General features: G+C 40.1%; 1 protein-coding gene across 1 annotated transcript in view; it reads left to right on the top strand.

Annotated features, from left to right (window-relative positions):
- Window positions 1–1647: 1647 nt before the first annotated feature.
- The window catches only part of BMPR1B (bone morphogenetic protein receptor type 1B), a 113183-nt gene continuing 87231 nt past the window's right edge, over window positions 1648–27599 (top strand). Inside the window, exon 1 of the mRNA XM_062575015.1 lies at window positions 1648–1671. Within this exon, the coding sequence (XP_062430999.1) occupies window positions 1655–1671 (17 nt within the window). The 5' untranslated portion in view covers window positions 1648–1654. The remainder of the gene's footprint in view (window positions 1672–27599) is intronic.

Raw genomic sequence — 27599 nt, 5'->3', positions numbered from 1 at the left:
AGAAAGCCATGAGGGATGTCTAGATGTTACTGTGACTGCAGGAATCAATCATATAGCAAACACCAGAAGACCTGCCCTAAGATTGTGAGTGCGTAACAGTGGGCATAGCTCTGTCCCTGCATGGCCGTGTCTTATTTGAGGTTAGAGGTGGGTTATCTTTATTGTTTCCTGAATGACAGAGGCCAGCCTGCCCCTTTGCTTAGTCACTCAGGAGCTTGAAGAACGTCGTAACTTCAGCAACTTTAGCAGCTGTGCTCTCTGGGATTGTGTAAATCAAGGTGCTTTGTATAATGTTCTTAAATAGCGCTCACTATTTAACTTGCTCTCGTGCTCTGTTTGAGCAGTCCTCATCATAACCAGGTGATCAGGTTGCAATGACAGCCTCAGCCGTGCTCTGCATTTATGGGAGAAACGCACAGAGTTTGACAAAAACAGCAAAAAGCAACCTTTCCTTCACAGTAATTTTTCTGTTTCCTCCTGCTATGCGTGCACAATTCCAAGAATACAAAGGATGCTGGCTAGTGTATTTCAACCATTTTATAATAAACTAGCCTAGAGCAGGGCTCGACAGTAGACTGCGTTGCCTAAAATGGCCTTTTTTCATGTCATAGGTTAATTTGTAGTTATTTACTTCATTGCCTTGGTTCTTAAATGCAGAACTTCAGGGTAATTGCCAGTGATCGCTTCTGCTTTGCGTACAGCAGTGCAGCCGTGTCTCAGAACGTACCGAGGGACTGCAACTCCGTTCACGGTGTTGTGTGCTGATAGCACGATACGCTGTTCCCCCGCCATGCACGGCGCGCTGTATGAAGAGGGGGAAAAAAGGTCCAGTACATACAGTCAATGAGATCATGGCCTAACCAGAAAAGTCGATGCGAAGAATAGGGTTAAAAAAATGTGTGCGCGTGTGTATATGTGAAGATAACCGAATCAAATCAGAGACCTGGGGCTTCATTCCCCATACTCTAGCTGAGCTGAGACTATTTCACTTTGTACATATACTGGGATACTCATTGGATTGCAGACTCAAATGTGGATCTCTTATATCCTAGGTGAGTCTCCTAACTTCTGGATTATTGAGTCAATTCTGCATCTTATGATCTGTTTTAACTATTTTGTGCAAATTGTATAACTCGGAGCAGGATATTAGGTATTCTGGAATAATGTTCTCTTTGTGATTTTTGAGGAAATGTTTTTTGATAGATCTTGCTTTCTTCTAGAGATAGAAGAGTAAAATTTCTCAAATTTCACAAAACTTTATGAAATATGGGCATGACTTCCTTGTACGTTCTCATGAGGACTTGGAAAAATGAGTATATAATTTACTACTTATGCCTCTATCACGATGCTTTTCAGTTTCAGAGAAGTGGCACCTGTTTTTGGCATCTCCATAGGTTGGTTGCTAATGACTTTGAGAGCTCTTCAGGTTGTGCAATGAATTTGAGAGCAAATGAAAAAGCAAAAATGGGCTCATGCAATGAAAGAAAATACTTTCTGTATTGCAGCCTAGCTCTGCTGTCTCCCTTCTCTCCCTGAAGTGATTCAGCCTTTCCTGCTCCTTCCAGCTTTCATTTTATGGCTTCCCATATTCTCTTCGTGATCCAAAAGGCAGATACAGCTTGGAACTTTTGAACCCTGTCCGCAGATGTCTCGTATGGCGAAGTTATTGAGGTGAGGCCACAGATATTTAGAAACTGACTTAATGGTGGGATTTATTTGTTCAATGAGTAGTTGTATCTGATTTTGCGGTTTGATTTGTGTTTGTAAATCACTACCAACTCCTCCTTATCACTAAATTTCCCCTGTTGGTGAGGAAACAAATGGAAACTTTAGGTAAAAAGGTTGCATTGGCAATATAATGCATGGATGCCATGACAGTCCTTACTGCCCAAGTGAAACAGTACTTATCATGAAAGCAGGTGCACATTTAATAACAGGTCTCTGTGCAGAAGACTGTATTTCCGGGCACCAGCTCTCTTGATCACTGACCTTTATTGTTTTTCCTGCACAGAGGAGGTGCAATCTTACCTGCGTAAAACTTGCTCGCTTAATCAGTGCTCGTTTAGGCAGACCAAGAATGCAGAGAAGTACATGTGGTCAGTCTTTAACGTTGGTTTAGAAGTAACGTTCATAGTGTAAACAAACCCGTTAAGTTTTTCCTCAGTCTGTTCCATGAAATGCACGTACTTGCAGCTTGAGGAAAAGTCAAGGTTTCATGCCACTAAAAACTATGAATTTTTGGTCTATTGCCATTTCTAATTTATCTTTGTAGCACTTAAAATTTGTGTAAAAAAGAATGCTAACATTTTTCTGTGATCCAAAGTAGTACTGGTAGCCCAAGATGCATCTTGAAATCTGATCTAGATTGAAATTCTCATACAGTAGGAGTTACAAATTCATTACAAATGAACAAAACCGCTTGACTATACAGAAAGAAGTGTTTGTGGAAAGAGCTGGAGCTTTGAAGGTGCTTTTTAGTTTTGAATGCTGTCTTTCATATTGGCTGGTATGGGCAGATTTGACCATGGACAGTCTCAATGAAGTACAAGACTGCAAACGTTAGCGGTGCAGGGAAAGAACCAGGCAACTACTCTGTTTCCTAAAACTGAAATGTAAGAAAAAGGCTCCTGCCTGTTGTCTCCCGTGTCAGACTGGCACCCAGGAATACTTTTCTCTCAGCAGGGGACAAAACATTGTGATTTTTCTTAAGCCTTTGCAGTCCAGATTATGTTACTTGGCGCACAGGCCGTATGTTTGAAATGTGCCTCTTGAGGTCAGGATACCCTTTGCTTGGACTGTGCTCCATGTGCCAGAGCACTGAAGTGGGACCACAGTTTCTGTAAAAGTTAAAATAAGCCGGTGAATCGTACTTATGTACTGTATTTCATCCCACCTCAGAAAGCCTAAGTGTAGAGTGTGATTTTTAATTAACAAGCGCATTGTCCCAATGCTTTGACTTGGAAAATTACGTATCAGTATCGACGCTGTCTGGCAGCCCGTTCATTCCTCCCTCAGAGCCATAAATAATACTCCTCAGCTTCCCAGGAATGTTCTCCTGCTTAGTTGTAGCAATCGTGGTTACGTATGAAGCATTAATCGCCACGGTGCAATAAATGAAAGGTGTTAATTGAATAAGGCTGTGCCGTTTGCTAAACCAAAAAAAAACCCCCATATATTTCTATATATATAGAGAGAGAGGGGAGAGAGCGCGTGTCCCACACTGCATCTCCTTCCCCTCGCCACTGCGAAGGCTCACCGTCGCATCCAGTGCAGCCTCCTGACCTTGGGACGTGTTCTGCTGCCCGTTCGCGCTCCCAGCTGACGTAGGGGGCTGGGAACCCCTTCTTGCGCTGTTTGATTGGGTTTTAATTTTACCTATTTGTTTTTTTTTTTTTTTTTTCCGGTGAAAAAACTTGCTTTCTCCTGACGCTGAGCGCCTTCAGCAAGCTCGTTCAAAACTGGTCCAAGCGTGGAGGCAACCGCCTGGGCTGCCGTGTTGGCTGGAAGTAAACCAGTTTTGCCTGCCTCCTGTGGCGGCCGGGACCCGGGGGCCACGGGTGGCGGGCCGGGGCACGAGGGGCGGCGCGTTAACCCGGGCCTTCCCCGGCGAGACCCGGGCTGCCCGAGCAGAGCAGAGGAGCCCCCTTCTCGCCCGTGTAGCGTCGTGCGAAGGAGAAGGGCCCGCAGCCGTGCCGCTACCCGGGGCAGGAACGCCCCTCTGCTGCCGTCCAGACCGCTTCGGGCGCGCGAGAGCGGTGGTCGACTCCCAGCTCCCTGCCCTCCTTCGCCCTCAGGGTACCGGGGTATTTCTTATTTTATGATTACAGCAGATGCAGGTACTTTTGCAGGCGACAGGTCTGTCTGTAGCCAAGCGTTTTTTCTGCCGCCGTTTCAGTAGTTTTAGGAGGGTGAAGAGCATACCTGCTGAACGTGATGGAAGAGAGACGCTCTTCAAGGTGCCGTTCTTCTCCCGGTTTTGAGCGAGTTCAGCTAAGATGTTGCGGGATGGGGGAAATTGTTTGTAAAGTGCATATATGGTCAGAAAGCGACTGTGTACAAATGCTCTCGTCCTTCTCCAGAGATCTAAAATTTGTCTCTATTCCAAGATATAGCTGCTTTCCTTAGTTCAAAAATAAATGCTGATGACTTTTTCCGCTTATTGGCTCTCTGATGGTATGAGAAAATGAGCTGGATTCTATTCTGGTTTGTTGGTCATCAACAAAATTGTTAATTGCTTTTCAACTGTGAGCCAGAAAGAATACAGCTTGACTTCAGGTCAGAAGCCAGGTGTGGTTTGTAGAGCAAACTCTTAGAAGAACAACTTGTTTTATTATTTTTTGGTTTGTTTGCTTAAAACTTGTACATTGAGAAAATGTACTTTGGATTCATTGTAAAACAAACATTGAATTTCATTATGTCATTTCTGCCAAACCACTATTCATCATATACTTGTACTACCAGGTCCTGCATCTCTCGTGAAGTTTTTTTTTTTTTTTTTTTTTTTTTTTTTTTTTTTTTACCAGTTAGCATCTTTTTTCCACCCTCAAGAGCTCTTCAAAATAAAGTAGTATCTCCCACTTAAATAGTGATTTGCATCTTGAGAACATTTTGGAAGCTTTCAGTAGTGCTGCTTTTATGTAGGAAAATGGTGACATGTTTTAAGGATGGAAGCAGAAAGCGTGTTAAGTAACTTTGGGCACAACAGGAATTGGTGCCACTTAATCCCAGAATAAGCGACTTCAGCATGTAAATAACTTTTACATTTAAATATATGAATGATAGGAAATTTATTATATATTAAAAAAAGGCACTACAGTGTAAATGCTTCTTCTGTACCACTGTGATAGGCTTCACCACGTTACCTCTGCCAGGATGCGGTCCCTGCCTCGTAAAGTGTGCCCAGGAGGAGCACTGTAATGCTCTGTATGGCTCCGTGATGTAAGTGAGCATTGAAATAAGCAGCTACTTTTTCCCTGGGGCATCAGCCGGACTCTCTAGTTAAAAAGCAGTAATAAGAGTTGGTATCTCAGTTCAGTTCTAGTTTGCCACAAACGCAAGGTGTGCTTTAAATGGTGGAGGGTTATACTTTTGACCGAGTTCACTGAAGTCAGCTATAAAACGCCATTGAGATAGTATCAAGATAGCAAATGCAGGGAGGCAGGGTCAGCCGGTACTTCAGTGTGAGGTAGTTCATCAACTTGGTTCACTTTCCCGAGCAGCAATTTAGGGATTCAAAGTGATGCAAGTTACATAACATACAGTTTGTTTTTTTAATAGACTTTTTCCTCATCTAGAGTTCAAGATGATTAGAAAGCTGAATGGTTTCAAAAAGTCAGAACAAGTTGTGATTTGTCTTAAACTGATGAATGAATTAAGAATGCAATTTAAATCAGGCTGGAGAGCGTATAATGAAGTGGATACAATTTTAAGAACATTCCCTGAAACTCCATATTAAAGTTGTTGGATACGCAGGATACAGTTCATTAATGGGAAGAAAGAAGAGATCTTTGGACTAAACTTCTGTTTTTAGGTGCTGATCTACAAAATGATGCTAGCTTGTATGTCTAGCAGGAGAATATTGTACGTATAGTCACTGTGACCAAATAGCCAGAATATTTTGAGAAACCTGCTGTCTAAAACTGAAAGCCCAGTTTTATGTAGTCTTACTAGCTGGAGGATGCCTATGGTGAAGGTAGATAAATACTTGAAATCATCAGTGAAGAAGTGAAAGGACAATATACTGTGGGACTAATCAACTTATCAGTTAATCCATGTAATAAATAATCAAGTATAAACTTCAACATTAACTAAAGTTCATATTTATTGAAAATAAATAATATGCTCAAATATGTGTTATCTGAAAATACTGTCCAGTGTATCTTCTCTAGCTTATGTGAATCCAAAGTAAATGGTATCAGAAATTGAGTCATTTTAGAGGTTTCAGTGGCACCTTTCATGAAGGAAGGTAGTATCTCACGAAGGAAGGACTGGTAAAATTTGAGGCCATCATGGATGGTTTTGAAATATTTGCTGCACAAGTCCTCAAAGGATTTATGGGAAATACTTACATTTCAGTTGTTGGGAGTGTCTTCCTTACCTTATGTATTGGCTCTGTCATCTCTGTGCTTTTGGAAATACCACCTCTAACTGGTCTGAGTAATTGCAGCAACACCTGCTGGTGAGCCTGGAGCTGATATACTGGAAGCTTTCCCGTGGTTTTTGTGTCTTCAGCAGATGTTTTTGATTTCTTTTTCGTGTAGGATATACTTAGATCTATTCTCTCACTAAAGTAAATGCCAGCCAGCTCTTTCAGGCTGTTTAGCTTCAGAAAACATTGGCTGAGCAGCTGGCACCAAACTTACATAAATGTTACTTATGCCCAATGTTGCTGTATTTTGTGTCCTATGAACTCCTTTCCTTTCCCCTCTTAATCTGTTTTGCAGAAGTTTGGTATTTTGTATTTTTAACCTTCTAATATTAACAATAGAAAAGTCTTTTACACAGTCTGGTTTTAGATTATAGGTCAGCCTGATGGTGTGGGCTCTGGTTCCTGGTCTTACTCTGTTACCATCTTGAAATAGCAATTTCTGCTTTGATTTACTTTCGGTCCAGAGTGTTTGGGTATTTGCTTGTTTACGTTCTATATGGTTTTACAAAATTTTGACTGCTTCCTTTCTGTATTTTTATTTATTTTTATGCTATATGCCACAAAGGCTCTGATTCTCATATTTTAAAAATGGTAAAATTAACGATGAAATGTGCTCAAATGAATGGCCCATAGCCCTACAATGGAAAACAGTAAACCTCAAAACTGTATGCACTTCAGATCTTCAGTGCTTGGGATGATACTTGATCTGAATGTGAGAAAATAATATTTCCTTTGTCAATATAGATTTGCCCAAGTTAAAAATTCCCCATTATTCGGGACTTTTTTGGTTAATTTTTGGTTCAGTATTCTTTAGCAGGGTAGCTGCGCAAGTTTACTGATCCCAAAATTATATTTCTTCCGTGTACAACATGGATGTATACATATGAAGTATTTCTAAAGATTTCAGATTGGCCTCTGATATACAATATCAATGTCTTCCCTCTCTCCTTCCATATACTGCCAAAGAATTACTCCTTCCTTCTAAAAAAACAAAAATGAAACAAAACAAAAAGCCAAAACCAAACTCAAAAGCAGATCTCAACTACCCAGAGCCCCAGAGGGGCCAACTAAGCCCTACTGCTCTGTTAAATGTAGCGAGAAACATTGTGTGTCCGCTCTCTCGATCTCTTTGCAGAGGCTGAAGAGTACCGAACCAATGTACTGTCCGTATGTCCCATATTCTGCTGGACACTTTTATAAATCACCAGCCCACGAAGTGCTGTGCACGTGCTTATAGTTACCCATGGTCAGTGTATCTTTTCAGTCAGTGGGGCCAGTTTGGGCTAATGAACTTTAGATATCTCTATGTATTTGTTTAGGGTACGAATTTTAGGTATCTAGTGCTGGAAACCCTGGGGAAATGTCCTTCCCCCCCCCACACTTTTTCCTCTTATCCTGCTTGTTATCATTTCTTAGTTGTAGCTATTCTCTCTTAAAGATACTTATTTTCCATTCAAGAGAGCTTTGAACATCACGTAGATGTACTTTGTACATGAGATTATTTTTGTACAGTGACATTATTCCTCTACCTTATAATAAATACACGAATAAGTAAATGAAGGAATTTCAGCAACCTGAAGTGTATTATATTACTAAACCTTAGGTGTATTTGCCCTACTGACTTATAAATGAAATAGCTTATATTTTTCTGATTTTGGTTATTATCATTAATTATACCAGACAGACAAGTTAATCCTTTGACTTTTGAAACAGTATGGCTGTTTGTAACTTGATTCCCAGTAACCTCCATCTCGACCTGAGGAAAGAAGCCGTTCTGTTATACTCAGGTCTTGTGTTAAACAAAATTGAAAATATATGCATGTTATGGCCTATACTGATATATTCCTTAATGTGGTGTATTTTTAGCATGAACACATCAGATTGCATTAGTTAGGTATATTATACACTCCCTCCTCCCCACCTTTTCCTCAGTGTTAAAATACAAAGATATTTTCATTGATACAGCGTTTATGACTATTTTTTCTTTTGGAGGGTTCCAGTTATAATCATCTCCAGGCTTCAATTTGTGCTATACATGGCCATCTATGTAGGTTTTTGTACCCATTCCAGCCACCTGGGTCCCATTATTCCCATTTGGTTCCTATTGCGCTGACTTCCTGTATGTATTACAGAATTGATTTTAATTTTTGAGCATTTAACATAAGGTCTTTTATGGCCTGTATGTGCAAAAGAAAAAAAAAGAATCACAAAAAACACCCCACCCCCAAAACATATAATCCAAAAAGTTCCTTTAATTTCTGTATATTCCTATTTATTCATTACAACATCAACCTTTAGGAGGCCTGTATCAACATGCGAGAATACTTCTTCTCACAGTTCCTCAATGTAATAAAATGTTTTTACTTAAATAATTTTTAAAAAATCTCACAGCTTTAGTTCTTATAGAATCTTTTTCTTGCAGAAAAGTACCTGAACAAGATCTTCAAAAGTCAGCTGGCCTCCCACTGTATATGAGGCAGCATCTTTATATACTTAAGATATTTACAAAATATATTTTTCCAACATTTTTGTAATAGATATTCTGCCAACTTTACTGGTGTCTCTAGACCACATGGTATGCAATAAGAATTTTGTGTTGTGTCTCATGTGATGCCTCATGCTGAAATTCAGTTTACCATTCTCTTTCTCAGTGGGAATTTACTGGAATTTATGGGATAGTTTTTTCATTTTGCCAAGGGTGTGTTTGTGTTTTTAAGCATGCATACATATATACATGTATATACATATACAAAAACATACTGGAACATTTCTCATAACTTCAGTGTTCATATTGCAAAGCATTTTATGGAATAATGCGGTAAATAGATAGGAATAGTTATTAATTGTATGTAAGTACAGAAATAGTGCCATGCAGTAACATGTCTTAGATCTTTCTGTGTAAATGTGTAAAGACAGAGGTAATGATAGTCAAGACACTATTTTTCTTTTTTGCCAAACTAGAATTTTTAATTACATCCTAGTCCTATAAGTGAATTATATCTTAGTCCTATAAATGAACAGAATCTAGGTCCTACAGCCAAGCAGAAGGTAATTTGTGTCAGTGTCCGAATACCTCGTTTTTCCTTTAGTTTTCTCCTCAGATAAGATTGGGCCGCATGTTGACTGTATTGCTGTATCAAATAGCAATATCAACAGCTATATTCCTGCTTCAAAACATTGCTGAGTGGATATGCAGTGAATGTGTAATTCCGGGACTTCTACAGGTTGTGATTGTTTTTCTATTTTTCTATGGATAAGAATGTATTTGGGAGCTAAAGAGGGATTAATTTCCATGGCCATCTAGTCTAGAGGCTTTAAGCTATATGGATGTATTTATTATATGCCTGGTGAGGTCAAGAAAGCAAAGGAGAAATATAGGTCTTTGCTTCCATAAACTCTAATGGTGCATATGTAGAAAGCTATGCCATAAATACTAGAATTCTGTGAATTTTTAACTTGGCTGGAAGGTGAAAAGACAAAAGACACAGCCAAAAATGTTAGCTGATTAGTCTTGTGTATAAAATCTATTTAAGGAGCAATAACAAAGTTCTGTATAAAAATTAATTAGAACATAGCACAGTCAGTTGTGATCAAAGAGCATATATTTACTGTGAAATATATGGTTGCTGGAGACAATTCATTTTTAATTTATTAGATTCCATAAATTGTTTTCTGATAGGTTAGGAACAGAAATATATCAAGCTTATCCACATAATACTGGCTCTGGTAACCAGCTAAGTGAATTATAGTTTTGAAGTATATGCTTACCCTTTAATAGTGGTAGACATCAGCAGAGAAACTACATAGAGGTAGCGCTAATGCGTTTTCAGGATTACGAAAGCAGTGCTAGCATGAAGGAATAAGTCTCTATCAGTGAAAGAAAAAATAAAACCCAGTGCTACTCCTGTTAAGGAGTAAGGGAGAACATTAAGTACATACAAAGTCTTTCATTGGTATGCTCTATAATGATTTCTCAAGCCTTGAATTTGAAAACATTGGTTTCTTGTCTCATTAAGGATCTGAGGGAGTCGCGTTGGAGAGGTTTTCGGGTTCTCAAAATGCGTATACAAATTTATGATGGAGTTTTTCTGCACTGATATTTTCTATGTTGTCCGTGATCGTTCCCCAGGGACAGACCAAATCCATCTCATTTGTAGCACAACGGGCCCTGTAAAGCTGGTTTAACTTGTGACCGCAGGCTTCCTCACGCGGGGGAAGGTTAGCCCGCGTCCTGCTGCTCCGGCTGCTAAAATGGACCCGAAAGGCCTCGGTTATGTGCTGCTTCGCAGAGCTGGTTCATAGAGGGCCATTAAAATATTCAAAATGCCAGTTTTCATCGCTATTTCATTATTTATTTCTGCTTTTCCTCTTAAGTATATTATATGCTGTCCTGAATCCAAGGAAGAAGTAAAAATTGCAGTTCATATACAATGAAAAATGCAGTGCTGCAGTGAAGTCATATCAGTTTAGTTTATCAGAATGGTGGCTGCGGTAGCATGAGAGTGAGGGGAGGAAGCGATCAGTGTTTTCAAGTTTCAAAATCCTTGATTTAATTGCACGCTTCCCCTGCTGTTCTTTCACTGTAACTAGAGCTTTTAGTCAGAATCTTAACGTCTACGTTCATTTTTCACAGCTGCAAATTGAGATTCCTAACAAATAATCATTGTGTTGCTATAGAAACCAAATTTATTTATGTATATTACATATAAAGCAACCTTCATTTTTCTTTTTGCTATGTCCTAGTATAATTAATTTTCAAGTGCAGCTCTTTATGAATGTCAGAGATGATCTAGTAAAGTTGAACAACAACATTTTTCATTCAGAGGAAACCTAAAACATCTGTTCAGTAAAGAGACTTGATGGCTGAAGCATGGAGCGTATATAGTCTCAGAATTGCATTTGTGTATTTAGCAAAGCATATATGCCAAAGGCTTCAGGAAAGCAGCAGGATATTTTTGTTTAAGGTCATTCTGATATCTTAGGTCTTTTTCTGTCGTTCTAAATCTCTGGAAGCAATCAGAATATAATATACTCACTGACTCTCCTCTTTCTCTCTAATTTAGAAAAGAGAATGAGCTTCTCAAAAAAGTACTGTCTCTTCGGCAACGTCCAGGTGTACACAGCTAAATCCTCTAGAAGGTTACACAGCATCCCGCTCTTGTTTTCTGAATAAATAAGCTGTTGTAAATCAACAGGCATGAAGCCAAGTTATAATAGAAGAATTTATTATAATTTAATGTAGATGGTGGATAGAATGGGTAGATTGTAATTGAGGCTAAGTGAATAATTCCAGTAAATAATTTATTCAATGAATTTATCCTGTTTTTCTACTCGGAGAATGTTTTTACCCCACCTCCACCTTGCCTCTTTCCCGCCCCCGTGATTTACAGCCCCTGGGTTTTTCTTCTCTAGTCAGAAGGCGAGAGCTCTGCTTGCCGTCTCGGTGCGCTGGGCTCCCAGCGTTGTAATGGGGACGCCTGGGCATCCCGTCCAGGCACGAATTACGTAGTTACCTCGCAGGGCTTGAGCTTAGGTTTCTCTGCTTGAGTAAAAATACACTCCTGGTAAATGCCATTTACAAGTCTTGGCGTTCTGTGTTTCAAGAAGAGAGAGAAAAAATTGTGTGCCGTGTTCACACCTTAAAAAAAAACCCACAGTAATAATTAAACACAAAAACAATAAACCCTTCAGTCCGAGGAATTCACTTACGGAGAATGAGTTGTGCTGTTGGGCCACAAGCCTTAGAGGATTTTGTTTCTCTTACTGTATGTATTAGCACTCTGCATCTTGGTCAGGCAGCCCAACGTGGCAGAGTCCTGGACTGCATTGTCCGTGACTGTTCATTGACTGTTGTCCTGCCCTTTTTCCTTCCCCCCCCCCCTTTTTTTTTATGTCTTTTATTTCCCCTCCTCCCCCCCGCCCCAGCTTTTAGACCAATGTTTCTTGGCTTAGGTTTTGATCGAGCCTTGTCTCTCTCCAGAAGCCCATCCCTCCTCCCTCAGAAACCTCACCAGAGGTTATTAGATGCCTACACTTTCGATTTATTTCTTCATTTCCAGTTCCCTCAAAGACTCAAGCTAGTCCTTCATCCTGCGCACTTCATGTAACAACAGATGTAGATTTTTATAGTTTCCTCTCCTTATTGCTTTAAAGAGTTGGAGAGCTTCATGTCACAATTGCTAACGTTTCTAACCAGTACTTGAAGTAGGACCCACTGAAACAAATGGAGCTGCTGACCTCCCATAGCTATTATTATTCCAGTTTGTCCAGACTTCAACAGGCCTCACTTTATAAGAAACATGATGGTCACAGCTTGCTCAGTGCTGAAGTAAATGGATTATAAGCTTGGACAAAATTTGGCCGGGAGCATGATCTCATGATATTTGATTTGTGGCGCTCTGAGCCACCAGACTGGGATACAGAAATGAAACCTTTAATGTAGCAGGAGATGGAGAACAAAGTGCTGATGGTGTGTGCTCTTCACCTCCTCCTGTAGAAGCAACACATTAATGTTTGGTGGTGGGCAGGTCCTGCCCTTAGTAATAATCTTGCTGAGCGCATCCCCGGAGCTTCTAGATTAAGATCTCCAGGTTATAGTATTACCCTTCTGTTGCAGTCACTGTCTCTTTACCCTTCGTATTTATATTTCATGTGTTTTAATACCAGATTTCAGTGTGCCACAGAAACTTTTTTCATGCCTTGTCTCAGCTTCTTCCTACAGTAGCTTCTTCTTTGTGCATCTTCTCTGTGCTGCTATGGACCAGGATTTGTCATCGAGCATAAAATCAGTAGTAGTTGGTTTGACGACTTAATGAGGCTTAATTTTTTTTGACAAAAAATTGAATTGTTTTGGTGTTATATGGATAAGCCATGGACTCCTCAGGGTGACACTGGTCCTCTTGAACAACTTTGAAAACACTTAGCTGCAAATGGCTCTATTTTAATATTAATTTTTGAAAGCAAATGGTTTTAATGAAAGAATACATGAACAATAGTCTAATCTGTTCAACAGGTCTGGTGTATTTTTTCATTGATTTCTGTATTAATATTGGAGCAAAGACAGTAATTTCTGGTGCTTTTACAGCTGTGAAAACATGCCTGTTGCAAAAACAGACTAAACTGTACCAAAGGACTCACTGTGCCAGCAATATTTAATACTTCATTGTAGGTCCACTATTTTAAACATCTGTCCCTCATTTGGTATATTTTTAATACGGAATTTTTAGTGTGGGCAAAAATGTAACTGTTTATAATAAGATGCTTTCTCTGCTACTGAGAAAAAAGCAACATAGTTAGAATTCTATGAGAAAACTTACTTCTAATGATTTATAATATTTGGGTCATTGGGCCTTAAACTTCCATAGAAAGTAGTAAGTCATTTTTATGGAGATGAACGAATTTCTAAGAATATGAATGTGGCTGATAAAGGAAATTCTCTTAAAGTAAATAAGGAGAACAGGAGGAAGCTGGTAAGGGACAACGACCCTATGGCTGCTGGATTCTGCTGCACGTCATGTATGAAAAGGGAAGTCATTGAGTCAGCCCAGCTCAGAGGGGAGGATACAGCAGTCTTGTGCAATAAAAAGGAAAGAATTAGGAAATTAATTGCATGTGAAAGATACTGAGATTATGTCTCCTTGATGTAATTATGAATGTTCTGCAGATATCATAGAAACATTCAGGGCGGGAGGGACCCTGTGAATTGTGGTCCATATGCTTGCGCAAGGGCAGCTGCAGAAGAGTGCACTGTACCTGCAGTGTCATTATTCTACACCAGTGTGGTTTCTACTATTATTTTCTGGAAGACCACTGGAGTAAATGAATTTTTACGGCTTTTCATATGAGCACAAAGTAGAAAGTCCATGTGCTATCTTGGTGCATGTATTTTGCTTTGAATGTATCTTTTCCATAGTGGTGAGTATAGAAGGCATTGTATCTTTATTTATTTATGTATTTGTTTTTTTGGTGGACTCTAATTGGATTTGAAACTTACACACTTTCCCAGCACAGACATCCCTAGAGTACGTGAAACAAGTCCACACAGAAGCAGGAGAAAACGGACAACACTATCACGTACTAATTTGTGTCTGGCTGATCTAGTTTGAAAAGCTCTTGTGAACATCAACAGTTGGGAGCTGAACTCGTTTCTTTCAGTGTTTTCAGTCAGGCCTTATGATTGTTTTCTCAACTCCAGCCACACAGAACAAGTAATGCTGAGCCTTGGGGGATCTTATATACTTAAAAACATACAAGCACTAGTGCACACAGATACAATCTAGTAAAGATAGTCTAGGCAATTATGCAAGAAAGATTTACAGATGCACTCAAATTATAGGTCACATGCTACTATGTGCATGGGACAGACATTCTAATGTCTTGTCCAAACATTTCCTCCTGCAAATGGTGCTTCTCTTTCTCTGTTCTTTGCTGGTTGCATCGTAGCCGTATACAGCTCTAGGAGTATAATTTCCATATTTCCTGTATGATTTACTACTTGTGGTCCCTGCTAGTAGGGGATGAACAGATACAGTTTGTTGAAAGCGTACAAGCTGCCTTGCTTTGTCCTGTCTGAATGCAAGCTTTCTTTTGGCTAAGTCTGCATTGTCCTCTCGGACTTACAAGCGCTTGCTTTGAAGGAGCATGTGGTGCTGCTGAATGTATAGCCTCTTCTGGCCTTCTCCAAGCTACCCAGGCCCTTGAGCCTTGAGTAGTCTCTCTCTTCTAGGACCAGTAGAGTCCACATACTTTGCTGAACCTTTTCTTTCCTGTTGCAGGAATATGAACACATCTAATAGAGAATCTCAGCAGCCCAACTCCTTTTGTAAATCTACTTTACGTGGCTCATAGATGCCATGTTTTAAGAAGAGGCGCTGAAAAGCAGCCCAGTAAAATAATCAGATTTCTGTCAGAAAGCAGACTACTCAATCAAGCTTTTTTTTGTTCTTGTTTTCTGGTTTTTCTCCTCCTCCCCTCCTCCCTTTAAAAAGAACTGCTGGAGCTTTCTGCTTGCTAGTAAGTACTCTGCTTGCTGCATAGCGCTCCTTGTGACCGTTGACAACGTACTTTAGATTTCCAAATTCGTGGTGAGTGGCATTGCACATCTCACTTGAATAAATCTCAAGAATGCAATGTAGATGAATCAATCCCTTCCACAGCTATGCAAGTACCTGACTGACTTGTGAAAAAAGGACTTAGGTTTCCATCTATAAAAGCACAAAAGATCTGCCATTAAATATTTGTCCTACACTAATGGTGCTTGGACAGTAACCAGCTTGTTCTGATGACCTTGTCCTGCATCAGCATACTAGAGCTGAACTGTGGATGGAGGCGCCTGCAAAGTTGGCAATTGAAAACTAGATCTTCTATTTGGATTTGTAAAATAAAGAGCTCAGAATGAGAACTCTTGAGCTGAGACTCTAGAGTTTAAGACTACGTGGTTTCTGAATTACTAGGAAAGAAATTACAGGGTCATTTGTATATAAAGAGCCCTTGAAATTATATCCACAGTTTCCATGTATTCTTACATTATGTCTTAGTATACTTTGTTGATAGGGATTCACACTCTGGTGATGCTGTCTCACATTAGCACTGCCTCAGTTACGCCTGCCTTTGACTACTTCAGATAGGCAGTCACTGCCTCTGAAAAGGGCCTAAGCAAGTGCCGAACTGGGAATCTCCAGAAACCTGGCAAAAGAAAACACCGACGCCAGGGCTTCGGTGGAGTTCAGACTGTCTGCATGTAGGCTGTGGTTACTTACTTGTTGAGTAAGACAGAAGTACAACAGTATGGCAGAAAAAGAAAATCTGACTGAATTTAGGTTCATACACTGAATATTTTATTCTTTAATTTTTTTTATTTTTATTTTTATTTTTTTTAAGGCATGATTGGTTTCCTATAATACAGATTACATGCAGTTAGTGGGAACTATGGATAGGCAACCTCTTTCAAATCAGATGAGTGTTTTTAAACAGATATATGTGTGCAGTTTGCAGCAGTGATGCTTCAAAGGTGTATATGGACTAAAATTACAGTCCTTTAGTTATGTATCTAACTTCAGGGCATGCAAGTTAGGAGAAAAAAAAAAAAAAAAAGAGGGTGCCCTCGACATAGATGACAGTGACACTAGAAAAGGGAGCTGAGATGTGTCCTCCTCACTTTTCACATATGTTTTGGAAATACTCCCACCAGTGTTCAGACCTTAGGGGAAAAGCTGTGTGATTTCTCTTCTTTTCAGAGTTAATGCTTCACACAAATAAGGGATTGTAAACTGGAGCACTATTTAGAAAAATGCTATAGCAACAGTTTATAATCAGCCCTTAAAGTAAAACTGTAATTATTCCAAATAAAATAATTCTTTTGTGAACAATAATTAATAAACTACTTTATGTGGAATATACATAAATAATATATATATATATATATATATATATTTAAAAGTCCCCAGATGCAGTGTATTTTAGAAGACTTGTCAGTCAGATCTCTGATCCTGGGAAGTGATCAAAATTTGTAGAGCTAATGTAATTCAGCGGGACATGATGCTAACTGAAAATACACTTACTGTATGTCATATGCCAGGCTTAGTTTTGGTACTTTAGAGGTACCAAATGGTAATGTTCAGAAATCTCTCAAACTGTTTCAAAGACAGAGAAAAAACTGTTTTGTTTTGAATTTTAGACTATTTACATTCATTCTACTAGGGTCTAAAGAAGAAATCTAGAGAACAGCCCAAGTGCATGTTTCTCAAGACAGCCTGTGCGCATAGTTTTTTCTTTTGAGAAGCCTGCCAAAAATTTGTAATAAGGAATCGTCATGACACGATCACGACTGAAATCCCGATTTGGGCAGATGACGGCGGGTTTGGGGGATGGCCGAGGTAGGAATTGCTGATGACAATTCCGATTACTGGCAGCTCGGTTGCCTCCCGGACGCCTCTCTCCTCACCAGAGTGCCAGGATTAGGCCTGCAGCTGTATGGGCTTAGTTACTAATTAAGAGAGCCTGATTTGAATGGAGTTTCCTCCAAGGTTAAAACTCCATATGAGGCCAAACGAGGGATTCGGACATACTCACTCCATTCAGACGGCTGTCAGGATCAGTGAAAAGCTGACAATGGTAAGATTTTGTGCCTTTTTGTGAGGATGTCTAAAACAAATGTAACCCTCCAAATTCTCTTTTAAGACCAAGAAAAAGGTTTCCTGTCCTTTGCCACTGTATACACAGATTACTGCGATTCATATATTTGTTTGTGGTTCAACTTTTTAAACGCTACCCAAACAAAATACCTCTGACAGTACTAAGGGCATCATCTGCAGTAGGCTCAGCACTGTGGTTAAGTGTACATTGCCATTAGCCCATGTTGCAATGCTGTTTGCAAGTCTACTCAGATGCAATAAAAAGTGTTGATTTCATACGAGATTGTAAATGACAAGCTCTGTGTCAAAATTAGCTGCTCTTTTGAGGTAAAAAATGGAAGCAGAGAAAATTAAGAGCCCAGTATAATTAAACATCTTTCTGAACTGTTGCATTTTATATATTATGTTAGTTTTTAAAGGTGACGGCCAAAGTAAATGTTTTGAGTTGGTTCTTGGCTAAACCACGCTGCACAGATTGACATGCGTTTACAGTTCCATCATGGACATTGGAAAAACTCTGCTCACCGTTGGGGAGAAACGTACTTGGCGCTGGCTCAAGTGCACTGCTTGGAAGCGTTCGCCCAATTAGTGTTTTAACAGCTGCTTAAGGTTTGCTTCAATGGGAAGAAAACTATTGAGCACAATTTTATGTAATTAGTAGAGCATAAAACACGTGGTGTGCCTAATTAAATGTTTAAAACTATTGACATTACGTAGCTACTGTGGAAGTAAATGAAGTGGAAAACGGTTATGATTTTTTCTGTTGGTAAATTGCTTGACAATACGCTCAAAGGCCCGTTTGATAAGATGAACTCAATCCTGATGGGTAGCGATGAGCAGCAGTGGCCTTTTCACACCCCACAGGTGTCACCAAGTTAGCTGTCCTGGCCAGGTGTTGCTTCAGCACTCCCAAGGCCTTGCCAGTTTTTTTGGGGCATGCTGCAGTAAATGCAAGTATGCCTTGCTCCCCTTGTTCACTTCTTTTCTCTAACCTTTAGAGAAAGAGGACAAACTTTGTCCTGCACAGCTGAGCCCCCTGCTTCCTTGTCTTCAGACAGGAAAAGCCATTGGGTGAAGATTGAGCAGACACTTCAGAAGAACAGGTTGGAAGTGCAAGCAAATTCACTTTCTGAACCGGTCTTGTTGGACTCTGCCAGTGTTGAAATATTTGGGCATTTATTTTGCCATTGAGCAGTTCTTGAGCTAGATGTTAAAATGTAATTATGAATCATATAACATTAAATTGTATGATTAAATTGGATTCAGTTGCAGTACCTATTTGAAGGCTGTTCTATCCAAGCTTAAAACATCCATATTGTGATTTATAATTATAGTGCTGCTGGAAACTGTTGACTGTAGAAAAAGAATTCTGACAAGAGTTTTGGGTTTTTTTGTACAATTGAATCAATAGAGCTTTCAGCTGGCTGCCATTTAGCATGAAGCATTAAGGTCTACACATGACATGCTTTGGTGTCACAGACAACTTCCTTTTTTATTTTATTTCATATACAGCAAAGAGGTAATATCACAAATTTGGGGAGAGATGTTTACTTCCAGCTGTGCCAGTCAAATCCTTTGACAATGGAGCAGCACTGAATTTATACCAAGCTAACTGAGGGTTTGTCCAGCCTTTTCTGGTGACTTGAAGAGCTATAAGAGTTTGTCATTTTATGTCATACTTTTAACAGCTGTCAATATAATCATAAAATGAATATGCATATAGAAGAGATTAACATTCTATTAAAATTGTATTTCAGGGAAATAAATAGGTGAAAAAAAGAGACCAGTTGCTTCTTCCGAGTCTGGTTTTGCATTTTATTGTTCATTTATTTTTTATGACCTTCGGGAAACCATGACGTAAGGCTAAGTGTTGTCTGTATGCCTGAATAAAACATACTAGCACAGCCTCCCAAAGAAGCTAGTGGATCACTGCTCTGCAGAGGTAGCTGAAAATGTCTGTGCAATGCACAGCGTCAGCACTCCGAAGGGCGAGGTACATGTTTGAGCCTCATAGCTGGAGGAGACAAGTTTACCCCCAAAAGACGTGGGATTTATACCCAGGACCAGGCAAGTGACAGGAGCTTTTCTCTTCCCATGTGGTAATACTGGAGCCTTGTGCACACACCAAGTAAGCCAGGGTGACTTTTCTCTGGTTTTTGACCTATGCAGCTTAGGGCAAATGCTGTTTGACTCTGCATTCTCCCATAAAATAGATTTTGATTTCTGCTGTGGACCTTCCTTTTCCCCCTTTCAGTAAGCATATTATTACTGGAGGCCTTCTGTCCTGGAGTTTGACAGGAAAGAGGTTATTCTTTCTCTTGTACGGGGAACAAGAGAAGAGAGCAAGAACTTTAGAACAGAACCTACTTCCTTGTAAACTCCGAATTTTTGCTGATTTCTGTGAATAGCTGGATTTCTGCTTCAGGGGCTTGTTCTCAGACTGGCAATGTGTTATGGCTGGGAAAACAACTTGAAATTTTCTCGCCCACCTCAAGCACAGTAAGAAATCCATCTTTTTCTCTGAGCAGCCCTTTCAAACTTCAGCGGTAGAAATACCGTTTTAAGTTTCCCAACGCAATTTAAAAGCTAGCTGGGTGGCTTTGCGAAGCAGGGAACTTGCCACCCTTCACAAGAGCGCGCGGAGTGGGGGTCTGCTGGAGGCGGTCCCGTGTTTTCACGGGAGTTTCGAAGGGTTGTAGCGGATGAACGAGCTGGGTGAGAAACTCTGGGGCTTGAAAGGGTTAATTTTCAAGTTCACCATGAGCTGTGTTTACTGATCCCTTCCTATGTCTTCATGCTAATTGGCACCTCGGATTCTCCACTAATTAATTGGGTTGCAAGGGGCAGGTGGCGCCATTCTATTTTGATAATCCCTGTCAGCAATGTCTGTATAATCTCTTTGTTTAATTAAAATGCATTCGTAATAGGGGTGCATGAACTTGCAACAGTTTCTCTGCCCCCTGCTCTTTTTTCTCGGCTTTTTTCCGGGGCGAGGGGGGAGTTCAGTGCTTGGGGACAGTCCCGCGAGTGCAGCCCTGCCACGCTCTGGGTGCTCTTGTCAGCCCGGCGCCCCTTTGGAAGTGCCTTGCCCCATGCTGACTCCCCACACCACGAGCCATTCGTTTTGAAACACGCTTTCCTTTTTAAGGGGAGAATGATATCTGGAAGGAGAATTAAAAACTTGTTCCTACTTAAAAAATAAAATCGGGAGAAGTTGAGTATTAAAATGATGTTGTTTAAAGGCAAGATATTTAGCAGTTGAAACACATTGATGTTTTCTCTTGAGGGGGAATTTTAAAGAACAGAAACCGTAAATTGAGATAATTTAATCAAGTATTTGCAAGTCTGTTTGGCATTACCTGCTAGTAATAATCCTATACCAAAGAAGGGTGTTATAAATTTTTTCAGTTTTAGCCTGATGCTGGCTTTCGTATGTACATTGCAACTGCTTATGTGTTTCCAGTAACATTAATAAATGGGTGAAGGCTCATTGTTCATCTATCACCATGTCCTGACAAAAGTACTTCAAGCAAACAAACAAGAAACCAACGCCAAAAGCACTGCCTCTCTTAAGTGACTTTAGGCAATATAAGCAAGGTCAGCTATTTTTAACAATTGCTCACTGAAAGGGATTTCAAAATGGAGAGCAGAAAATTGAAATTTGGGCTAAAATATACACAATTTCAATGTGTCTTTTATTATAATTATTGAAACTTCTGCCACTGGAAATACAAAACTCTAAAATTGCTTTTTCTCTGTCAGTGGTTTTTCAAAATTTGTATGAAATACGTGGCTACGTACATAAAGTCTATATTTCAGCTTGCATGATGTGCTTCTGAAATAATATTCAGATAGTTGTTTGTCCCAGAGATATTTGAAAATATCTTTCCTGAGAAGGAAAATCAGGCATGATGATGAGGAAGGTGAAACTATGGTATAGCAAAGTTATATTGAAACCCAAATGCCTTAAACAACAGATGATGGGCAAGAAAACACACCTGGTACAAAATATTCCTGTGTAGAAGTTGTTTCTCTGCAAAGGAAAGAAGCTGACTTCTACCTTGGTTTTTTGGGCTGTAAGTTTCATTTCAGAGTACGTAGTCTGGATACACAGGTTGCCGCTGGGTGCTCGCTCTGTTGTTTTGTCTAGCTCATCTTCACATTTAGCCCAGAGAACATAAAGTTGCAGAAGTCGGAACAAAATACAGGATTTGTTTTACAAATACTCTTCAGTGACAGGAAGGGGAAAGCTAGATGAAGTGTTCCTAAGCTGTGGAGGAGACCTCGTATCACGTGCTCATCTTCTTCTCTGGTCTGACATTTCGTTCCTGCTGGCTGTTATTGAAGGGGTGTAGAATATACACTTCCCTTTTCTTTTTTTTCTGTGCTTATGCAGGAGGCATGCTGGGGCTTTGCAGAAATAAGAATCTCAGTTTTGGCCAGAGTTTAACTAGTTGGAAGTCGCTAAAGCATGGTGTTAAGCACCCAGAGCAATGCGAGTGAAAGCACTTGTTTAGAATCTGTATCTGTTCAGAAGCTGTATTATGCCAGCCAGTGTTGTGATGCAGGATGTGTTTCATGCCTTTTTTTTCCGCACATTTCTTTCCTGGACTGTCTCCCTGAGGTCCTCCCTCTTATTGAAAAAACAGCTGGTGGCTCAGTGTAAGTGTTAAGGTCAAACTACATTCCCGTCATCTGTCAGTGATCATCACACCACAGAAGCTAACTCACATGTAAGAAATGAGGTCCTAAAGTTACAGTGAAGGAATGTTTCAGAAAGTCTGATTTGAAAGTGCTTTTTTTTTTTTTTTTTTCTTTTTTGATAGATTGTAAAAAATTAGCATTTTCAATGGAGGTTTGAAGGATAAGCAGGCAAACGGGTCAGTGTTCCCCTGCAGAGCTGTGAATGGAAGCCCAGGGTTGCCAGCTTTTGTAATCTCATCATTAGCCTCCCAATAATTGCTGTTTGTCTGATAACCCTAGCGTCCACGGTCAAATGATCAAATGAAAATTTCTGCTTTCATGCAAAAAAGCAAAACTGCATTTGCAGTTCTAATGTGATGTCAGGGAGAAGTTTGAGAACCTTCAAACCCAGAGGCCTTAAGACAAATATGAAAAAAATCAAGAAATCTTTATTGTTAGAGAACAGATTATTTGAGTATATAACTGAAGCTACAAATGGACTTTTAAATGAGATTGAAAGTGTAAAACTGCCTGTTTTTCATTGTTTCATGAATACCGCTCAAAGGATTGCAATGTGCTTTTACCCCTTTCTGAAAATCCCAACCTGCAAAGACTTAGGAACTTTTCCAAATATATAGGCATTAGCATGTAGCAACGTGGAAGTTACTGCCCTTGTCATAAGCGGCTTTGCCGAAAGGGCACTGTAATGCCTTCTTGGCAAGGGAGAAGAAATTTCAGTTCTGTTTCCTGGCATTTGATGAGCTGCATAGCAATAATAACTTCTGCAACACAGCAAAAAGCGGGTATCTCCAAAATCTTTCTAGAACTGGGGATGTGCCACAGATGCAGTTAAATTTTTTTGCTGTCATAAAATTGTGCCTCTCAGTTGGAAGACAATGTAGTTGCTTATAAAAGAAAAAGACCTCGTTGCATTGTAGTGCAAAGCCAAAACTTGAAATCCTAAAAAGCTCAATAGATCCATACTGATCTTTTCCTTCAAGTTGTTTCCTTTAAGTATAAAACCTAGGGATCAACTCAGTAGTGTTTAGCCCTCACAGATGGTGTCCATCACAGATGATTACAGTGTTTTTCCTTTTCCTGTTGATTAAGACTTATTAGGATGCCCCTGTGTGAAGGTGCATCTTCAAAGCTGTATCAAAGCATGTTTCTGCCTTCTTAGTAGTACATTTTATATACTACTGGTGGTGTTAACAGTTTTGATGAGTTCTGTGTGTTTGTGAATCTAAATGAAAACTTTTCAGGAGCTGAAGCAACACATGAGGTGTGTGAAGAGCTCTTCTATCTGGGGAGTTAGTTGAACTACTGTCCCTTCGGCTTTAGGCCAGTTTCCCAGGTAATTTTGTGGTTTCACTACAACTACCTTCCTACTGTCACTGTTATGTGTACATGTTATTTGTATAACATGCACTGTTATGTGTACATGTAGTAGTTATTAATAGTTATTAATAACAATTCAAGTTATGATGGTGGGTTTCTGAGAGATGTAGGGAATACACACAAAACATAATAATAGGGATGACTGACCTGGTACTGCAGCTCCTCTTGTCTTGTGCATTTAAGTCTTTGGGCTCACGTAGTTTTTTTGGGTTCCAGACTCAGTTATTTCTAGACTTCCATGAGCAAGTATGAATACATTTGGTCCTTGTTACTCTGTATAATAGCTGTGGAAACTATTAATACTCTGCATTTAATTTCTTAAAATCCAACTTTAAGCGTGAATCTTCATATATGGTAATTTCTGTCCTAAGTTTTGTATAAGGAAACCTGACTAGCTCCTGAAATAATCTTCCTTTTCTGCCAAATATTAGCAAAATAGGATAGCAATTCAGCAACAAAGAATATCTTGCATTATTTGAAAGAATTGCATAAATGCTAGAAACTGATTCAGAATTTCTCATGCCACTATGCACATAAAGGATTAAATATCTTCTGGGAAAAGGAGTTCTATATTTGAAACGTGATTCTGTTCATGCCTTGAAATGGTAACTGAAGTCCATTTCTATAGTTTGTGTGCATTTTTTTTATTTTTATTTTTTTTAGAAAGAAGCTAGCTTTACTGATATAAAAGCAAGTTACTGCTTTTAAATGGTCCCATTTTATGGCACTGCTTATGTCTCCCATATCGATAACAAATAATTATTTTTAAGTTGAGGCTTATGGTGTACAAGGGGATTTGGGAAGTTTTTTCAAACACTAATCGGGAGTAATTACTCTCCCCCAGCCCAGAAAATGGATATTCCTTAAGGAAGTTCTGTCCTTCCCTGCCCGCAGTGCGTGTCATATAAAATGAGCAATTCAGAGGAAAAATTGTATCAGCGACGTATTAGCTACATACAATATCTGTTCTTGAACAATTAATTGATAGGGGAAGAAAGATTGAACACTGGGAAAGAGTCATTAGGTTATATGGGGAGGACACAGAAGAGGCCACATTAAAAATTCTACAGATTAATTTAGAACAATAAAAATGATAACTTCTTTATTTACTGACAAAGTAATTTGTCAAAGTTGGTGACCCCCAACTGATGGACATTAAGCAGCCATTAACTGTGACAAATTACGTTTTAGATTATTAATTTAGTCCATTTCTTGTCCAGTTCACAGGTAGTGGAATTATGGCCTGTCAATACCTCTGATACTTGGAGCTGGAAATCCAGTGATGTTACAGCTGATGGCAAATAATAAAGATTGCAATTTGTCTATTTGGGCAGCTGGTACAGAGATTGACGGTGCAAAAGCTTCCCTCCTCTTTCTTGCAGGAACATTTACAACCACCTGAATGCTAATGTGCCTTATGCATATAGCGTCTGTTTGATGCTGACTTCTGTGAGTTATGTATTCAGTCAAGGTCAATATTTCACGTGTATTTCCAACTTGGCTGTCAACTTGCCTGGAGTTGATTCAAGATAGGGGCTTAGATACGAAAGCCTCGTGACTTTCTTGTTGCTCTGCGAATACATTGAGTTGAATCCTTAATACTACTGGATATTGATTTTTATTTGCTCCTTGTCTCTTTTTAAGGTCTGAGTGCCCTGAACCCTCATTAGAGAATGAAACTACACAGGACCTTGTAGGATGATCCCTTTAAAATTATGACTGCTTGCTTCAGTAATGATTTTGTTAAAAATAAGATCTTAGTTCTCAAAATAACAACTTCAAGATTTAAGATCAAGACTATCAAGTTATTGGAGTAATAAAGGTACCAAACCATGTATACATATGAGTTTTGAACAAGTACTGTGCATTTTAGATTATTTGCCTCATGGAAGAGGAAGAGTCTCATAAACTGTTAAGGTTTTGAATCAAAATACTGAGGATATCAGTTTTCTCCTAGGACCTATTTAGCATACCCTTTTTTCCTCCTGCAGGCATGCTGTCAGCATCAGGATATTACTGGAAAACTAAATATCATTTGTTGTAGTAAAATTTTTAAACATTGTGGTGACTATTTTGTCCTTTGACTGTATTTTTAAACAGTTCTTTTTAAAAGGTAAACAAATACTTCTAAAGAAACATGCAAATAACTTCCTGATTTGGTAATTATTCTGAAAAATAATACTTCTTCAGTGTCTCTGCAGTTAACAAGCTGAATAAAAGCAAAAAATAAAAAAAGGCATGATTGGTTAACTCTGGAAGCCTGCTGCATATATTGCTATTCCTGTAGGATTATTACCTTTTCAATAGCTGGCGAAGATTCAATGTGGAGCCACTTTGGCAGCAGAGGGTGAGCACGCTTGGCCAGCGGACTGCTTGCCTTCCTCGCTCGCACGCTGCTGCGAGGCCTCGCCTGGCCTTTCTCATGCTCTTTAGTTTGGTGCCTCTCTTCGCTGGCCAGCTATTTCTGCTCCCTTTGAGATAGTTTGCTCTTTGCCTCCAGCCCTGAGTCCATATCTGCATTCTAGACACATGCATGAGGTGCTGTCTCAATCTCTGCATTTTTGACTATTGTAGTACTTCAACTCTGAAAGCAAAATGTTTTTATCGGAATAACAGCCTCTTAGTTGTTTGAAAAGGATTATAGTAAACGCTTTTGAGTTATATTTGCCTATCACTGAAAAAATATAAGGCAGCGCTCACAGTGTTTCTACAGTTATCAGAGAGTTGCAGTAATCCCCTGTAACTTTGCAAATACGATATTCAGATAGCTAGGTTTCATTATGTTCATTTTTAGACTTGTGTTATAAACTCATGCAAGCTCATAGGTGTGAAGGAAATAAGCAGTACTCTTCTCTGTATGTTAGCCTCTCTCTTACCAGGGTTAAGGGTAAAGGGCTTTTCAGCCTGAGATGAACGACAAATGCATCGTCCAGGTTCCCCTTTGCGGAGCTATTTGTGAGTACGGCTGAATAGCTCTCAAGAACAAGAAAGAAAGAAAAGGTGGGACTGAACTGTTCATGTTGTGCTCTTTCCGCCACTGAAAGGAGTTGTGGTTGCTGCCCCATCTATCTGGGGAAAATCCTTTGCAGAGTTTTTAAAGAGATTGTAATCAGCTGGTAAGGTGATATGTTAAAAGGACTACTGAGCCACCCTTAGAAATTTGAAGCACTGAAGGGAGGCAAACACTGGAGACAGAAAACGTAGCCAGCGCAGTTACAATGTTGATTTGTTTTTCCTGGGATTACAAAGCCATGCTTCACTGTAAGGCTGTGATGAGCATGACCCAGCTCACCTGGTTCGTGATGCAGTCCCCAGCTATCCTCCTCGCAGGGGCCAGGCAGCTCTCGGAGAGGCACCCACCTCTCCCCTCGCGAAACACACGCTTGCCCTGTCAGGTCGCCGAAGAATAAGTAGCAATGATGCATGGTTTTCAGGTGCCTCCACAAACAGGCGAGGCCTGTCGCAGCTAGGTGCAGCATCTCCGGTCGCTGGACCGGAGCGTGCTGGTGGACAGACTGCATCAGCAGCCTTCCCTGTCTGTTCAGGGGCAGTTTGAGACTTTGGGATGTGCGGGGCAAGAAAAAGCCGACTCGTCAAAAGCTGCCTTTCAGCGTGATCGATCTGAGAAGCGCTTTCCCAGCCCAGGGTCTCTGGTGACCCAAGGAGCAGGGGGCTTTTCATTCCACGCTGCTCCGTGGTTGTGTGCACCCTCTTGGCTGTGCAGGCCGGGAGAGCTGATCAGACTCCCACAAACGCTCGTGGCCGTTCGGTGATCAGCAGTCGTCGCTGATCGACGTCTGACGCGAGCTCGCGAGCAGAAAGCTCTGTCCACTGCAGCAGTTCGCTCATCCGTCGTTGGTTATCAGAAAAATAAATTAATAATTAAGTAATTGACAGCATCTCTAGTTTATATTTGGACTATATTGCACCTCAAAGCTTTGCCTGAAATTCCTAGTGCGCGTGGCAGGTGTCATAGGTAACGTGGAGCTCGCGCGCGGTGCTGAGGCTGGCACGCTGACTAACACAGGACACAGACAGATGTTTGCTGCCAAAACAGATGTGCTGGCCTCGATACCTTCCGGCTTGTCTGCTGGTGATTGCTGCCTTCCTCCCAAACGGCGGCGGCAAGAGCGGTGAGGGTTTCTCATCTGCTTTGCTGCAGGTTCAGAGATCTCGCCTTGAGCTGCTGCTGGGGGCTGTTTGAACCAAGTCCTCCGTGAAACAGAGGAGGAATCTCA

The sequence above is a fragment of the Rhea pennata genome, chromosome 4 (genome assembly GCF_028389875.1).
Source record: "Rhea pennata isolate bPtePen1 chromosome 4, bPtePen1.pri, whole genome shotgun sequence".
NCBI lineage: Eukaryota > Metazoa > Chordata > Aves > Rheiformes > Rheidae > Rhea > Rhea pennata.
This window is presented reverse-complemented; position numbering and strand designations above follow the sequence as displayed.